An 18,210-nucleotide genomic window follows, 5' to 3' on the forward strand; every position below is an offset into this window, starting at 1 on the left:
GCCCAACACCCGTTAGAGATGTATGTTGTTTAATTAAAAAAATACATAATAGCAAAGCGGCAGGAATAGAGGTGATCGCACCAATACCCATCAAATTGGTGGCCAAGCTCATTGGTAATGTTTGAGTATACCCAATAAACCTAACATTAGGTACAGGGGTTTTTCCGGAATGATTAAAGTCGCATGTGTGGCGCCGGTGTGTAAAGGTGGGAAAGGGGAATAAAACAAGCTTACAAATTACAGGCCAAAATCGGTTCTTGCCGTGTTCTCCAAAATAGTTGAGTAAGTCATTCTTGAAAGTTATTAAACTTTTTCTCCCGCCATAATGTTCGAAGCAAAGCCCAATACATCTTCCAAAAAGGACAGTCAAAAGAGCAGGAGCTCCTTTATATAAGCGATAAAATATTCAAAAACGCTGAGCAGAAGAACATAACATTGGGTTTATTTATGCACCTATGGAAAGCATTTATTTCATTGAACCACACAATATTTTTCGAGAAAGTAGTCAAATATGTAATTAGAAGCGTAGCCAACAAAGTAATAGGCGGTTACCTGAACAGCCGAAACTAGCTTGTTTCCTTTGGGGAGGCTAGGTAAGGTTTCCTAAAAATTCAGCGCTGTTTTCCTCAGTGGTAGAAGTTGGGACCCCTACTGTTTTATCCTATAATAATGGCATCACATCTGTTCCGCATTACCCCAAGCTAATAATGTATGGAGAAGACACCGATGTCTTTATCACAAAAATGTAATTGACCAATCAAAATACGCTAATAAGTAATTTCCATTGCTTTCCTTGTGGTTTCAGCAAAATGAACTGCAACTGGAAGTAAATGAACTGCAAGTATAGACAAGATGCGCACTATTTCAACCAATTAAAAAATCATTCACGACACAGTCAACAGTAAAGTCTTGAGGAACCACGATTTACAGGACAGGGTAGCGAAAATTTCTTGGAGTATGTTTCAGCGATAATAAAGCTTGGTGTTGAAGAATCTGAAAAGCGAACGGAAAGCAAGAAAGGCAAACTGTATTTACAGTAAGTACAGGGCAAAACAAGCTTTAACATGGCGACCGAGAATCTTCCTTCTTCTTTCTCGTCTTCGTCTGTCTCCTCCGCGTGCCATCACGCCGAGATTCCCGCTATTTTTCCACGTGCTGGGCCCCACACGCGGGCGCCAATTTCAAACCAGATCACAGTTCCTGGGAATAAGAAACATCCTCCCGGCCCCAGCACTGAGGGTTGTAATCTCCGTCTACGCTGCAGTAAGCTCTATTGGGTACAGTAGCTGCACCGGTCGTCGCAATGTAGCTCCGCTAGGAATCCTCACAATGCAGGCTCGGACGTTGTGGTCGCGTCCCATGATAACTTGTATAACCCGACCAGTCTTCCACATTTGTCGAGGAGCTTTTTCTTCGTGCACAAGCACCAAATCTCCAACTTTGAGCTCGTGGGTGGGCACATTTATCGCATGGTGGAAAGAGCGCAACTGCAACAAATATTCCTTACGCCATCTCCTCCAGAACTGTTCCGCAAGCCGTTTACGATGGAGCCACCTTCGCGTGACTTCGCTTCTTGTTGATTCCGCTGTTGGTGGTTGACCCGCAGGTATCGAAACAAGCCTCCTTTCTATTAGGAAGTCTGCGGGCGGGAGTACCTCTGGGTCATTTGGTGCAGCAGGAAGGTACGTGAGCGGACGGGAATTAATTACCGCCTCTGCCTCTTGAAGTACAGTCGTCAGTTCTTCAGTCGTCAGTGCAGCTTTCCCCAGGACTCGCCGTAAACAGGATTTTACGGTTCGGACCATACGCTCCCAAAATCCGCCCCACCACGCCGCTCTTTCTACAATAAACTTCCATTGCACGCGTGTTTGAGCACAGTAATCTTGAAACTTTACGTCCAGGAACGCCTTTTCCAACGATGCGATATCTTTGGATGCCTTTTGAAAGTTCGTGCATTGTCCGTGTAGATGACAGCCGGGAGTCCATGGCGAGACGTGAATCTTCGTAGGGCTAGAAGAAACACTTCACTCGACAGTATCGAAACCAACTCCAAATGCAGGGCTCTCGTAACTGCACATGAAAACAAGGCAATGTAAACTTTCGCAGATGAGCCTTCAGTGCGAGCATAAAGAGGTCCAGCGAAGTCTATCCCTACTACCTCGAAGGGATCCGAGCGGCGCACTCTATCACCAGGTAAAGGGGCTACAGGTGCACTGGCTGGCCTTAGTCGTGTCCTTATGCAAGCATTACATCTGCCGATTACCTTTTTTACTATCTGTCTTCCGCGCTGGACCCATAGTCTCTGTCTTAGCTCGGTCAGTGTGTCTTGAGTCCCGCCATGAAGGGTTCGTTGGTGGCAATCGCGAATGACAAGTTCGGTGAACGCGTGAGAAGGTGGCAGTAAGAGGGGGTGCTTGACTTCCTGTTCTTCTTGAGAGAACTCTAGCCTGCTTCGTACACGCATCAATCCCGTTGAGTCAAGGAACGGACTGAGCATCCGAATGCTTGATCGGCAGTTGAGAGGAGCTTGATTCAAGAGCCGCTCGAGCTCCTCACCGTAACTGTCTTGTTGAACAACGCGGATCCAGTACAATTCCGCGTCCTTAATCTCTTCCGCTGAGATGGATGTAGATATACGGTTGGCAACATTTCTACAATTTCTGATAAATCGCAGAATCCAAGCGGTGATTCGGAGAATTCGCAACAGGTTGGAATACCGCGCCAAGTCCAAGATGGGATTCACAGTCCTCACAAAGCAGATTTGCACACATCTCTCCCTTTCTTCGTCGACGCCTTTCAACCCAATCTCTGAATCTTCCGTAGGCCAATCTCTAGGGTCTTTCAGTAACCACGTGGGTCTATGCCACCATCGTTCATCAGTTTTCAGAATGTGCAATGACACCCCGCGAGTGAGATGATCGGCAGGATTGCAATTTCCGGGACAATGCCACCACTGTGTCCTAGCCGTCAGTCTGAATTTCAGTGACTCGATTTTTGACAAATTCTTTCCATTGTGATGTATTACCCGTAATCCAATGCAGAGTGATGCGGGAGTCTGTCCAAAATATAGTTTCGACGTTGCACGGTACTTTGGCAAGAGATGCTTCCAAGAAATTTGACATCCGGGCCCCGAGGACGGCGCCGAGAAGCTCGAGTCGCGGCAATGTCAACGTCTTCATAGGAGCGACTCTTGACTTGGCCATCACCAGTTCTGTTTTCACGCAATTGCTGTTGTCTTGAAGCCTCAAATAGGCGCATGCTCCGTATGCCTTTGGGCTCGCGTCACAAAATATGTGCAGTTGAGCTGCCGTAGCCTCTGGCGATAAATGTACCCAGCGAGGTATTTTAACGCTGCCAAGTTCCTGGAGGTCCGATCGCCAACGTCGCCATTGCGCTCCGATGTCAAGTGGAAGATCCTCATCCCAAGAGACATCCCGTTTCCATATCTCTTGGAATAATATCTTGGCTTGAACTGTGAATGGTGTGATCATTCCGAGAGGATCGAAAATTCGTGCCACTGTATGGAGCACTGATCTTTCGGAGTTTCGATCTTTGTCAAAAAAACTAAGTACAGACTTTGAAGCTATTGTCATGAGATCTCTTCGGGGCTCCCACACCATGCCAAGAATCTTGAGTGTTCCGTCGGTAGAAGTGATGCCTTCTTCCTACTCGAACAGCTGCTGTAGGTGTGTCGAGTTAGAGGTCCACTTCCTAAGACGCATACCTGCTGACTCTAGTATAGCGTTAGCTTCCGTGAAAACACGGTGCGCCTCTTGGTCGGTGTCGGCTCCCACGAGCAAGTCGTCCACGTAAAACGACTTTGCGAGTAGGGCAGCCGTGTCCCGAAAAGAACCACTGACAAGTCTCAGGTGATGTTGTAAGGTGGCGTTCAGCAAAAATGGGCTTGCTGTGGTACCAAACGGTACTCTGGTCATCCTCCATTCTTCCACTTGAGGTTTAGGATTCTCGTCCGAGGGAACTTGCTTGAACCACAGAAACCGCAGTGCATCTCTGTCTTGCTCTCGAATGCAGATTTGCAGGAACGCCTTTTCAATATCTGCGGTCAGAGCGATGGGATGCAACCGAAATTTTATCAACAGTGTGGTCAAGTCTGCCAGAAGCCTTGGGCCTTTTTCCAAGTGTTCATTGAGGGACGTGTACTCCGGCCCATGTGACGATGCGTCGAAAACCACTCGGACCTTGGTAGTCGTGGACTCGCTGCGAATCACTGCATGATGCGGCATGTAATACACCGGAAAGGATGACGGTCCGATTTCCTTTACCCGCTCTGCGTGTCCCAAAGTCATGTAGGACCGAATGGTGGAGTCGTATTGCTGCCCGAATTCGGGATGGCGCCACAATTTCGTCCCGAGAGCCAGAAGTCTCTTCATAGCTTGCGTCTTATTGTCGTCCAAGCGACCACCATTATCTTTCCATGGGAGTGCAACATCGTAGCGGCCCTCCTTAAACTTGACGTTACGCTTGAACTCACAGAGAACGTCCGAGGCCTCATTTATAGTATTGTCCTGGTCCACAATACCTATGCTCTCAAGCTCCCAGAACTTCTGCATGATGCTGTCTGCTGGTTCCGCTTTCGCACTCACTCGTAGAACGCAGGTGTTCATCGTCAAGTTAACTGATGTACTCAATGAGAGAGGTCCTTGAACATCCATCCGAAGACGGAGTCAAGAGCCACCATGCCTGCGTTACCAGAGCAGCGCTTTATCTCTCCAGTCATCAGCTGCCAGAGGTGATCACAGCCCACAAGCAGCCCAATACCAGGTACGGCTGCCATGCCCGGTATATAAGTTTGTCGGCGATGTTGTGACCACTGTCTTCCAGTGTCTTCACGAAGTCATGTTCAGCCGGCACTTGGACAACATCTTGGCAAATGAATGGGACTTCAACGGCTTGTATAAGATGCTCCGTACCGTCGTACTGACTGCGAAGACGTACTTCCACGAGGCGCCGACGCTGTGAAGTCGTAGCCGCCTGTCCGAACGTATTCAACTGGAGACTCGTACTTCCAAGCTCTTTCAGGCATAGGGTCTTGGAAATGTCCTCCCGAATAAGCGTTGTCTGGCTTCCACCATCTGCTATGGCACGAATGTACGCGCAACGCTGACTTCCGACAACCCAAGTCCGGAACGTCTGCAGAAGTACCTCGTTAGTCAAGTATGAACACGTGCTTGTGTGAAGGCTGTTAGCGTTCACACTCTTTGTGACTTCAGCTTTCTTGGGTTGCCACGTTGGATCGCACATAGATGAAACATGCCTCCCTTGACACTTGCTGCACTTTACTTTCCGGCGACAATCCTTTGAACGATGCCCACGCGTAGTGCACCGAAAGCATCGGTTGTCTTTGGCGAGCTTCTTCAACTTTTCTTCTTTCGTGATAGTTACATCACAGTTCTCGGTAGAATGCTTCGGAGAGCAGCAAAAGAAGCAGGTCTTGTTTTACTGTGAAGCGACAGTATGCAGTACGGCTGCAGTTGGTAGGTGCGCCAATTGTTTGCGGTCAAATCCCCTTCGAGGACTTCTTTTATCTTGCCGATCAGCCAACCCACTTCGCTCTCGACTCTCTACCTCTACCAGCAGATATTCAAGAAGACCTTGCAGCTCACGCTGTGCCGTGCCTGTTTCGCAAGTTGTCGGGGATAGCGACCGCCCGCCTTCGTCTTGCTGTTTGGTGCGCGACGTGGATGAGGTCTTAGAAGTCGCCACCAGTCGATGATAGCCAACGACGACGTCGCTTGGTAAAGCTTGCAGGATGATGTCCGTCAGCATGGTCGCATAGGTAGCCGAACTGATGTTCAGGGCTTTAAGTCCCCTCATGTGGCAGTGCACGTAGTCCATAAGCTTGCGCAAACCCTTCACGTCGTCCGATGCTTGCACCGAGGGCAGAGACCTCAATCGAGCCAGATGCTCTTGAACGATGCGTCGAGTGTCACCAAAGCGCCTTTTAAGAATGTCGACGGCATCATCGTAGCATTCCCTCGTCGCTTGAAGGCCCGCGATAGACGCAGCTGCCTTGCCGTTGAGAAGCGTACGTAGGTACTGGAACTTTTCTCCCTTAGTTAGACAGTCGTTGGTATGAACAGACGCCTGGTAATGCTCCCAGAAACTAGGCCACTGGCATATCTCCCCGTCGAAGGACTGCAGTTTGAGTGTCGGAAGCTTGACGGAACTGCCTCGCGCTAGTTCCTCGCGTTGATCCACCCGCGTATGTGCCGGGTTCCTTGGGATAGGTGACACGTCTTGACTTTAATTGAGCTAGCATACCTTTAGCGGCGTCTTCGTACTTCAGTACAGCCTCCATTTCCGCTCCGAAATCTTCGTCCTTGAGGTGCTCTTCGAACAAAACATTCAGCCTTTCCAATTCGTCGTTGTTGGCCTGCAGTCTTTCACGCAACGACGCCAGCTCGCCGATGTCTGCCGTATCCAAGACAGCTTTTGCTTCATTGATGAGACGAGTATTCTGTTGCCGCCGAGCAGTAGGCTTCTCCTTCAGTCGGTTCATCCTTGCTTCCAAACACCGGTCGCACCGCTCCCCTCCTGGTGGACAACCGAAGCTTTTCCGCTGTCTCTTTCACTGTAGGGCGTTCCACAGCTCCCGGTCTTTCGGCACCAGTTGTTGAAGAATCTCAAAGGCGAACGGAAAGCAAGAAAGGCAAACTGTATTTACAGTAAGTACAGGGCAAAACAAGCTTTAACATGGCGACCGAGAATCTTTCTTCTTCTTTCTCGTCATCGTCTGTCTCCTCCGCGTGCCATCACGCCGAGATTCCCGCTATTTTTCCACGTGCTGGGCCCCACACGCGGGCGCCAATTTCAAACCAGATCAGAGTTCCTGGGAATAAGAAACACTTGGAATACACACAGTACAATATTAAGCAATGAACACACCCGAATTGTTGGAATGTTTTACCGGATCGCGCACCTCATTCCACTGTGGTTAAAAAAACAGCTGCATTACACCGTTTTTTACTGAAAGTTATGCTACGCTGCATTTGTATGTGGAACTATCACTGGCAAAGATTTAAAAAATATTTACCTAGAAGAAAAAATGCTTAGGATTTACTTTAATTACAAAGACTGCATCAGTCACCTGCGAACGCCTCCACCATTCAGTAAATACTCCATGCTTCGAGTGGACCAGATTTGTTACTTTAGACTGCTCCAAAGTATCCTGAAAAAGCACAACTTGTATACAATGAACCCAGCGGAATGTAATACTCTTTAGGACATTCAAATTAACATACTCCCATAACCAGAACCAGTTATGAAAAACAATTGCTTTCTAATGGAACCATTACAGTCCTCAGAAAACTATCTGACAACATCGACTTTAATGTCTCTATAAAACTATTTATAAGTCCAATAATAGATTCAGTCCTAATAAATAACATTCGCTTTCTATTAGTCGAACGTACTGTGTGCATGTATGAGGTTTTTCTCTTTCCCTCCTTATTTCTCTCATTTTTTTCTTTTTTAAGAATCCCAAAACTAGAATTCTGTAAATAAAACAATTGAATTGTCACTCCTCAGCACATGCTATATAAGTCAGTTGTTACCTGGATCCTTTCGTACGCTTGTGACAGCTTTTACAATACAATCCCCGCGGCTTGTAACCCGTTTTTGTAAACCCTGCGTAATATTTCTGTGTTATGTGGAAGCCTTGCTGGCGCAGTTTGTTGCATGCTATTTCTATATTGTTTGTCTAACTGTGGTGTATATGAGTGCGCGTTATGGCTTAAGAGTTGCTTCCCCATGTTTTAAATGCTCTGTAAAGCTGTTAATGTAGGCGTTGCTGGCTCCGTCAAGCTGTGAGTTAATCGTATAGTGCAAGAGGTACTTGAACATGTTTTCAACGCGCTACACACCTGCCAACATGGAGGCCTGTGGCTCCGCCAAGCTGTTTTTCCTCAGCTTTTTCTGAGTCCTTCAGCATGCCCCCTGTTATGCAAAATAAACGACTCTATTCAACTCTAAAATGAATTGGTTTGTTCATTTTGAAGTGTTTGAGTAACAAAAACCTTCCTTATATTTGGCTTCGATATCAAAAGCAGAGGAAGAGTAGTTTGAAAAAGAGCTCTTGCCTAATACGGAAATTGCAAAGCAAGAAGTGGAGGCGTTAAAAAAACAGACCCTGGCTAGTCCGAACATTTTTTGCCTTTGTTATTTACTTGCTGAAACCTTTTCGCCTAAGGGGCTTCCGAAACTGCCCTCTAAGTTATATGCCGTGTAAAGAGTGCCGTTTTTTTTTCTCATTATTTTGTTTGCTCTGCCGACATTTTTTTAAATCTACGCTCAGCAAGCGCCTGCTTGCGATGTTAATACTTTACTTTCAGAAAATCAAGTTAGCTTTGATGTTATTGCTTCTTTCGAAACAACAGCAAATTTAATGTAAGCGTACTTCTGTGCTCTTTTCATGACCTAAATAGAGCATAAAATGATAAGGTGCGGCTGGCACTTCTCAGCTCCCTTCTAGATAACTGAGTACAACTCACGTCGAATAAACGCGAAATGCTTATATATGCATGAGAAATCTGGTGTCTGTTATATGTACTGGAGTTATCTCTCTCCACGCGCAGAAACTTAAATGCAGTGAACAGCACTTAGGAAATAAGGTAAACGGAACTGACAGACCTATATAACTTAGGCTGCCTGATCTAATTGGCGCTTGGTCAGCGTTGCTGCGTGCATTTTTTTTAAACATATTCTGTGCAGTTCAACGGTTTCCGTAACAGGGCGGTTTGTTTGTTGCATTTGTCTTACTGACGTTTATTTGTTCCAGTGTGCAGTATACTATCCAAAGTTACATTTTCCTGTAGCGGAATATTTCTTTCGGGTCCCCGCAATTTTCTTTGAGTCGCATTCTTCCCCAGTACAACCTAATCTTTTGGCTCGCTTATTCAAGTCAGAAAACAGAGTAGTGCACCGGAGAGGAAACGAAAACTAAGTAAGGTGCACAATTCTGAACTTGAACATTTTACTCATTTTCTGAGCTACGATCAATAAAAACAATGTTGAATCAGGTGTAGCCAATTTGAGCCACGTGCAGCTCGAGTAATGTACCTAATGGTTGTCCCGGTACCCTAAAAGTGTCATTGTTGTACAATATCGTCATGCATTACAGCATGTTTTTTTTTGCGTGTAATACCGGAGGCTTAATTATTTCAACAAGAGCGGAAAAATTCGCTCACTCCAGGTCGATGCCTGAGAATGCTTACGTGCTACCTAACAATTTTCGAATTTATGCACATTTTTGTTACATTGAATGCAATGCTGAGCCAACTGCACATGAATTTGATTAGCGGACATAGAAGCAGTTACAGGCATACCAAGACATCAAATGTGTTTGACCGTGTTTTTTTTTTGACAACAGTAATTTTCAAAGGATACTATAGTTTTTCAGGGCGGGACCGAAATAAAATTTCTATAGTAAGCAATAAGAACACCTCCAACAGCGCACATTGGCATTCGGTCACACAATTTGACCACAGTAAAGGCGACCCTGTCTGTGCTACACAGCTTGTGCGGAACGCAACTAATTCTGAAATGATGTTTTACACTACTGCGCATAGTATATCCCAGACTCCATTGTGACGTGAGAATGACGCCATGGCCTCTTTTTAGTGGCTATCCTTTCAGGCTAGGATAAATATGCAGAATGTACAAAAATTGCCTTTGGGGACTCCTGAGAGGCAATCAGCACGTTTGGTTTGTTTTCACGGATACTTGCTGTTTGTACATTGGTTGAAGAACTTTTATTTCTGCTTTATTGTGCCCCGCATTATTCGCCTTTTAATTACACAAAACGACACAAATACGGGATGTCCTTATTTTCTGATGTTTGCAGCGTAACGGGCTGGAATCGGGTTAACAAAGCAGTTCGGGAGAACCAAAACCAACACTTGCATAGAAGAACGCCCTGTGTTCATTTTGGGCGTTCACGACTGGCTGCCTTCGACTGGGCGGAACCTGCTAATGACACGGAATAGGGCGCATTGCCGCTTGCTTTCTTGTGAATTTTGTGCCCAACTGGTGCCATCAACAGTATTGCGATGGAAGACCGCTGTGCCGCGAGCAGGGATAATTTATTGGCCGCTTCGCTGACAAGGGCTGTGCACAACCGTGCTCCCATCCGAGCGTTAATTCCGGTCTCTGCTCTGTTGCCAGCCGTGAGGTATGAATGGCCACATTTACAAGCGAAAAGTAAAACGCTGATCTTATCTTGGTGTTCGCTGTTCCGCAGTCGCATTGCTTCCCTTCATCATGGTTGAATAAATCATGCTGCCGCTATGTTCCCAGTATGTGGTCCTCTAATTATTCATTTAGATAAAGCTTAGTTGGTGGAATTGACAAATTATGTCCCTCTTCTTCCCAATTTTGCAATCTGCTAGAACTTCTTGCTCGTCGCTATGAGTGAAGAAAATGCATCAGCAAATATGTGAGGAATAAATATTTATCGTGGCAGTAACGTAAACATGGTAAGGAAGACAAGAGCAAGCATACAGCTTCAAGGAGCCCCAAAAACATGCTCCGAGCAATTATTGTACCGCACGCGATATTGTTCTGGATCAGAAAGCGAGTGGTGATCGATATTAAGCTTCATGAGAGATAACAGTTTCTTTTCATTACTATTACTTTTAAATGGCAGCAATATGTATCGAGTTTTGACCCCAATGCAGACCACGGTCACAGAAGTGTGCTGTGGCATTGTCATACTCTCGCGCCCCCCTACATGACTCCCGAACCAAAAAATACATTCATTTGCACTCCAATACCATCTGATCTCAAGCCCTGGCTTTAGAGTTCGTCCTCAGTAGTTCTAAAATTGAAACACGTGCTGCACCTTCTACGTGTAGATAAATGCAAAGAAACGTTTCCGCTGGTAGTAGCTTACTTCCCACCTGTTTTTTGGGCGGTGTGGAGGTATAGTGTTAAAGAAGTTTTTATTCCCTCAGCTTCAATACCAATGATAAGAGGCTTTCCGATGTTTGTATATAGAATGAAAAGATACCGCGATAGTATTAGGGGAAGCTATGTATCGAACTCTTTCGACATAAACTGTTGCAATTGGGGCTAACATATTTGGTTCAAACAGTGAAAGCATCTTTGGAAGCAAATATCTTAACACCCTAGATATTACACCCAACAAAATAGCAGATTACAGGGACAGTTAAATACCTTTTTATGTCGCCGTTCTAAACCATTGAACAACGAAGCCAACAAAAACTACGACACTGAGAAGTGGGAAACGAAATGAAGTGAAATAAATATGGTGCATGTACACTTTTCGTATTCAGGCGTCCTGTGCTTTGTTAATTTTGATCGTCGGCCACGTAAAGCGGTCGTAGCTAAGCTCCGGTTGTTTCTGAATAATTTTAGTTGAAATATTGCCTTGTAAAAGGCTGCACGAAGTGTTCGTCCTTAACAATTTTTATCAGTCAACGTTCGTTATGTATCAGCAACCATCCTTAGAACACTAACTTTTGAGTGCAAGTTTCGCTTCTCGAGTTCAACATTTTTGCTATTTGTATCAAAATTGTAGGTTTACAAGCATCCGCGGAACATTTTGCGATGACAGCTAATGAAAGCTAGAAAGGTAAAAAAATATTGTACCCTTGATTTTACCTCGTGTCTAAACGGCGAGGGCCGGATTTCTTGGCTATTCAACGTCTTTACGGGGCAGTCTTGGACGCTTTGCCTGCTCCAGTTACCCATAATCACCAAAATGTCTTCAAAACAAACAAGCCAATACGACAGGTGCGTGTGGCAGCTGGCAAAATAAAATTGGTTTCCGCATGCCATATCGCTAGTTGGATAAACATTGTAACGCTTCGACTAGTATGAACAAAATAGTAGCGAAGTAATTATCCCTTAGCATGCATATTAAAAACACGGAAAAATAAAGCAAATTTCCGAAAGACAAAGTTTTTATTTCAAATATCATTTGAAATTGCTTCCATCTAGTGGTTCGCCTGGATGTAGTGTAATGTAGAGAGCAGGAATTTTTTTCCTCATGAAGGCGTGGATCCAGCGGAGTAAGCGGGCTTTTCTAATCTGACTGCCATTAAACATTAACAAAATTATGTCTCCCTGCTGATTTACAGGAAATGCTTGGAGAAGCATAATGACTACGGAGATTAGGTTGTCGCCAAATTAGTTATTTTCTCCTTGGGTTGGTTAGCTGCATTTCGAACAAATTTACTTCCTCGTCAGATCTAGGCGGGTTTCTTCGGCATGGTCCTCTAAAACTGTACCTTGTATTGAGCAATTAACAATACCGCAAATTTATGTTTCGAGTGCACCTATGCTGCTATGGAAAAACTCACGTGACACCAAAGCGGTCGGTGCCTAAACGCTGCTTCAGGGCCCCCCAATCCCGTAATTACGATTCCGCATCGCAGTTCTATCCATGACAGCTGAACAAAGACGGAGAAAAGTGACCGCATGGTTCTTCAGAAAACGCCCTCCATTAAAAACTGTGAATTCAAAAAAATTGCTGCAGCTTGCAGTAGTTGTGCAAGGCTGGAGAAACCGCAAAGCTGACCGCCCCTCCGTTCGTCGGAGGCCCAGCTATCGGCTCATCATCAGCTGCAGCAGCTCACTAGGTCCACTGTAGGACGCATGCCTCTCACATCGACCTCCAAGCGCTTCTGTACTGGGTCCTAGAGTCCATTCTTTGCCCCCAAATTTCCCTATTTCTTTCCTCCGTCGAGTAATTCGCCTTTCTCCTTTTCTCTACGCGCCTCTCAATGTCCACTTTGTCATCCCTGCAGTACCCCGTTACTTATTCCGCCTAATTACGTGTCCCGCCCAAGGTGATTTAGTTTTCTTTTCTTTTGAACTATAGTATCTTTTACTCTAGTTCGTTCTCTGATCCAGGAAGGTCGTTTTCTGTCTTCAAATGTCTAAGTGTTACTGCGGTCAATATTAGTTTCATGACCCGTTGAAGCAACCTAAGTTCGTTTTGAAGTATTGCAGCGTGACCTTCACTGGCCGAGGTTGAGCAGTTTCGCGTGGATTCTGGAGAGCCGTGCTGCGCAAGCACGGCACGTGGCGGCCTTGTCCACTTGATGACCATGCGAGGGGGGGCCGTGTGGGTAAACGCATGGCTCGTGCGTGGCAGCAACACCGGCGTACGCCTGTAGAACCACACCGCACTCGTCCAGCAGCTTCCGTTCCTCACGTGGCGGCCTGGTCCACTTGATGATCATACGAGGGGTGGGCGGGTGTGGAACCGATGGCTGGTGCGCCGCAACAATATAGCGGGCCTTTGCCACTGTAGTATAGCCATGGATACAGAAAGTGAAACGGCACACAGCTGGCGCGCCTGAGCCGCCGCCGCCGCGACTGAACTGGACTGGGTTGGATTGAATTGGATTGGATTGGAAATCGTTTTAGCAGCAGTAAGCACGATAATCAGCTAATGCTACACAACCAGGAAACCTAAGAATAAACAGCTTAACCTGAGCTCACCCTACTTACATCCTGGAATAGCCAAACTAGGCCACTGCTAATTTTTGAAGGCGCGAATTTTCCGTTAGGCGTGAACCACCTAAGTAACGAAGCCAATCAAAAGGTCTGCGCTAGGAATGCAGTCAATCGTGTACACGTGGGTCTTATATCCGGAGGGAGCGAGGTTGGATTTCGGCGTACGGGAAACGCTTTTTTTTCTTTTTGCTTTCTAATGCACAGCACATGTTCTTGTCCTCTTCCGCTGCTAACCCGTGCGCTGTATAATATTCTCACTGCGAAAGAGTGGGTGTCCTATTGCCGAAGGTGTTTATTCAGTATTATCCCATTTACTATCAATCCCGCATACCCTCGTTCGGACCCAAACAAAGCTAATTGGGCGCTAGGTTGCTTGCTGTTTGCCTAATCAAAGCTTTGGTAATTAACAGGGTCATCTAACCAATCTAGTCGGCATTACACGTATGTAACGCACCTTTTTATTTGGTAGATTAAAGGAATGTTAACCAGAAAGGTTACCAGCCATCGAGCTTCCGCAATGAATTCGGTTCCCGTACAGAGGTTTACAAAATTTTGCGTGCCGTTGTGTTGCTCCACATCCAATATAGAAATTTCTGTGAACATTTTGGTGCAACTAGGAACATTTTAAAACTTGTTCTTTATTCTTTGAGCAGTGGGCGACTTTCAGTGCTATTCATCGGCCATTTTGTGAGTCAGCCCTAGGCGACGACGTTTAAGATGATACCTCTTCTGTGAGCTAATCATTTGGTGTAATACCATTCCTACAGCCCTACAGGTCTTGCCCAGCCACTATATACAAGTAAATTATGGTCATTCGGTCGTGCTTGGCGCTGCTATGGTTGTGGTCATGGTTTGCGGGAAAAGAAAAGGGAAGGAAGCGCATTGGGGATATGGTCATTTCTACCTGTTAGTGATATACAGCTTGAAAAGCAAAACAAACATTCTGATAAAAGGCGTTGCGCACAAGCGCACTAAACCCTGGTCTATTTTTGTCGAAACGGCAAAGCACTTTGGGCTTGGCGACAGAATTTCAGAAACCATGAGAAAACACCACATTGTTGACACTGCAGCCCTTGCTGGATGCCGATCACTATATTCCTATACTGGCATTCCCATATTGTATACACACAAACCTTTCGAAAGACCTAAAGAACCTTCGTTTTCAAAACGAAGATAGTACAAAGTGCTGGTATGCCGACGGGAACCTTTGCTGCGACGGCACCCTTTTGTAGCTTGTTGACTGTGTGTTAATGTGCACATAAAACTAAGATACCCTCCGTTTCCGTTCGAGAAGAAAAGCGGGAAATTTTATCGTGCCAGCTTCCGCCAACCCCACGGTTCAGTCGCTTTATCGGATATTCGATTTCCGCCCGAAAACTATGGGCCCTTTGTGCATTAAAGCTAATTCTCTTTCTCTTTCAGTGGTAGTATCAAGGCAGAAGGTTGTTTCTACGGGATCTTTTTAGTATTCTTTGTACTGCACACATTCAAAAAAACTTCAGGAAAGCGAGTCAGGAGAGAATAAAATACAAAACAGTATAAGTAGATTTTGAGTACTGACCCCGTTCCCTTTGCTTCGAAGGAATTCGATTTCTGAAGCATATGTTTAAAGCGATCGCTTCATGAGTCGAAGAAAACATATTTAGCAATATTTTCTTAAGTTATCCATGCCAGGAAAAATGTGGAAGTATTTAGAGATACCGAAAATGCTTTTCGCAGCCATTAGATGAAAGCATACAAAATCCAAAGCAAAGCCATTTCGATCTGCGCAGTGGACTGCCTCAGGTTCACCTCAGAATCAAGCTATAAATTGGAGGCGTAATCTCCTCATGCTGTATTTTATTTGATGTGCAACGACGGTAAAGTAATTCGCAATTGATAGTAATGATTTTAGATTCATGGTAGGGGGCAACCTTGGGGACTCATTCATAATGTGATATTGTTGATCAGGAACCAGCCTTGGGGCAGAAACCCCGACAAATTAAACGAACGCGGCTGATTAGGGAGGTCCGTTTACCATAACGTATCAAGTGCAGAGAACTTTAGGGGCCCCACTAGTCGTCCAGCGAACGCATCACCCGTAACGCCATGTCAAGAACTGAGAGACGTAGAATAGGTGACTGCTTCCGTATTCTGGATCGAACCTGGGTTTCTAAGCTTACGAATCCGGTGTCAATCTGATTGCGCCACGTAAGCGCATGGTATCTAGTGCAAAGTTTTGTAGGTGATCTTCGCGCTGTGCCGTTGCCACGGAGGCTGCCTTTGTTAGACCGCTAAATACAAAATAAGGAAGAAAAATCATGAATTGACGCATTAATTACAATAAAACAATAGAAAAACTTTACAGGATACTTTTCAAAAAAATCTTTTCAGATGTTGTAATACTTTTCAACTTTTTAGGCCTTTTGAAAGGATGCAGCGCCCTTTGGTGGCTGCTTACTATGTCAACGCAAGCCTAGTACTGAAACGTGCCAAGAGAAAATGCCACAGCCCCTCTCGCACTGGACATCTTTAACGTTATGTCAAACTGCTTTAACTTTTTACGGTAATATCAAACAGATTTATATCAAGCTATAAAAACAGATCTAATGACAAATCAAAATTTATGCTCCGGCATCAAATGTTAAAGAATGCATTCCGCATGTCCCCAATTTTGCTAACGCTGACGACACGAGCATCATTGAGTACTTGTCGTTTCATCTAGACAGTCTGAGTCCTGACGATGACGTCATTGTGTTGTAGACAAGACTAAAAATACCATTATCTGGCACTGTGTACATTCAGTCCTACCATTAGGGGAAACAAAAGAAAAAAGACGCGTAATCCCTGGATACAGGAGAGATGGATCGTCTGAAGCGACAAACAGGAAGGCAAAGGAAAGCAAAAAATAATGAAAAGATATCTAACCTAGCTTTACTGTTGCGAACAAACTTTAGGCAAGAAAAACAGATATATTACGAGGAAACACTTAAAAACATAATGGTGTCTTCCCCGCAAAAATTCAGGTGTCACTTGTCACAAACCGCAGAAAGCCAATAGAGCATTGTTTTTAACGGCGAAATCAAACCAGACTGTTCCAAAATAACGTCTAACTATAGTAGGTTCGTCCAGTCTGTCTTTTCGAATGTTTCCCAATGAAGTGCTCCAACTAGAGCAACATCTTTTTTCCATCTGTCTGACATCCCACAAGTACTAATTAGCTATGAAGCAATACTATCGCTCCTGCTAAACATTTTGGAACATAAATCTGTGGGTCCGGGTGGAATTCCAAATGCCTTCATACGTAGATAAGCTGAATAGGTTGCTCGATTCTTGGACATAATCCTAAATGCCTCCTTGCAAACAAAAACGGGTCCAGACGACTGGCTTAAAGCAAAAGTGACGCCGCTACACAAAACCGCAGACAAGCAGAATATTGAGAATTACCAACCAATCTCCTTAGTATGTGTCTGCTGCAAACCCCTCGAACATTTTATTCGAAAGAAATATATCAGTACCAAGAAAATACCAAAATACTACATCCTAACCAACATGGCTTCTGACAAAAGCTATCAACCTTAACGCAGCTTCTTGAGATCATCCCACACTATTCTAAAGCAATAGATAACGAAAAAGAGGTTGCTGAAATATGCCTTGATATCGCAAAAGCCTTGCATAGGGTTTGCCATAACGAATTAATTATGAAATTGAAGCTGCTTGGTAACAATAACATTGTAGTGGAATGGATGAGGTCGTATCTGGCACGTCGGACGCAGCGGGTGGACATAAACGGCTACGATTCCGATTGTTTACTCGTACCCCCTGGGGACCCTCAAGTGTCTGTCCTCGGACCACTGGTATTTGTCGTTTACAGCGACAATACTTGTTCTTATCTTAATCTAAATATTAATTTTACACTGTTCACTGGTGATTATTTGGTTTACCTTGAAATACGCAACCACAATGATAAAAAATGATCAGCGAAGCACTGGCGTCTCTTGAAAAATGGTGTGAAATTGGGAAAATGCAGAAAAAAGAAAAAACGAATTTTTTTTCCAGTTACAAAGTAAAGCCTGTCCAAAATTTTGAGTATCAACTAAGTTCCACTGAACTTGCTACCGTTACCTAATGTAATTACTTTGGATTACAATAACTGCAGAGCTCAACTGGAACCAACATATCACTAATATCTGCTCTACCGAACTGCTATACGTCGCAAATTCAAAATGGCTACAGCCTCCGTAAAGATATCAGCGTACACTGGAATACGCAAGCATCATAAGGCACCCTCATCAAAAAGGACTAATTCGAAAAATTGAGCGGCTACAAAGAGGGGTAGAGCTATTCTTTCAAAATATTCTGGTATTCATTGTAGCACAGATGCTGCAAGAACAAAATATGCAACCCTACCTAGAACGCCATCGCATTTCCAGAGTTAAATTTTGTTTTTGCTCTCAGAAGATACATTTACTTCGATGCATAGCAGTGCCTAATGCCCCGTCAAGTCTAAAGCCTACGAAGTGGCCAACCCAGATAATATTTAGTTTCTCAATGTCGTGTGAACACATATGCATACTCATTTTTCCCTAGAACAATAAAAGACTCGAATGTATTACCGTATGCTATACGTGATTCTCAAACTGAAGAACATTTCGAAAACGATGTTACAAAAAATTATCCTCGTGAGTCTTCGTGAACGTTTGATGGTTTTTGTGCTATTGTAAATTT

The 18,210-nt window shown here is 44.8% G+C and overlaps 1 protein-coding gene across 1 annotated transcript in view; it reads right to left on the reverse strand.

Annotated features, from left to right (window-relative positions):
• Positions 1 to 4,645: 4,645 nt before the first annotated feature.
• LOC144180038 (neural cell adhesion molecule 1-like) overlaps positions 4,646 to 18,210 on the reverse strand; it is a 189,808-nt gene continuing 176,243 nt past the window's right edge. Inside the window, exons 12-14 of the mRNA XM_077708445.1 lie at positions 6,283 to 6,555; positions 5,625 to 5,888; positions 4,646 to 4,701 (exon numbers count right to left, since the gene is read on the reverse strand). Coding sequence (XP_077564571.1) covers positions 4,646 to 4,701; positions 5,625 to 5,888; positions 6,283 to 6,555 — 593 coding nt within the window. The remainder of the gene's footprint in view (positions 4,702 to 5,624; positions 5,889 to 6,282; positions 6,556 to 18,210) is intronic.

This window comes from Haemaphysalis longicornis, unplaced genomic scaffold (genome assembly GCF_048455015.1).
Source record: "Haemaphysalis longicornis isolate Haplotype H1 unplaced genomic scaffold, Haemaphysalis longicornis Haplotype H1 scaffold_4, whole genome shotgun sequence".
NCBI classification, from domain to species: Eukaryota; Metazoa; Arthropoda; class Arachnida; order Ixodida; family Ixodidae; genus Haemaphysalis; species Haemaphysalis longicornis.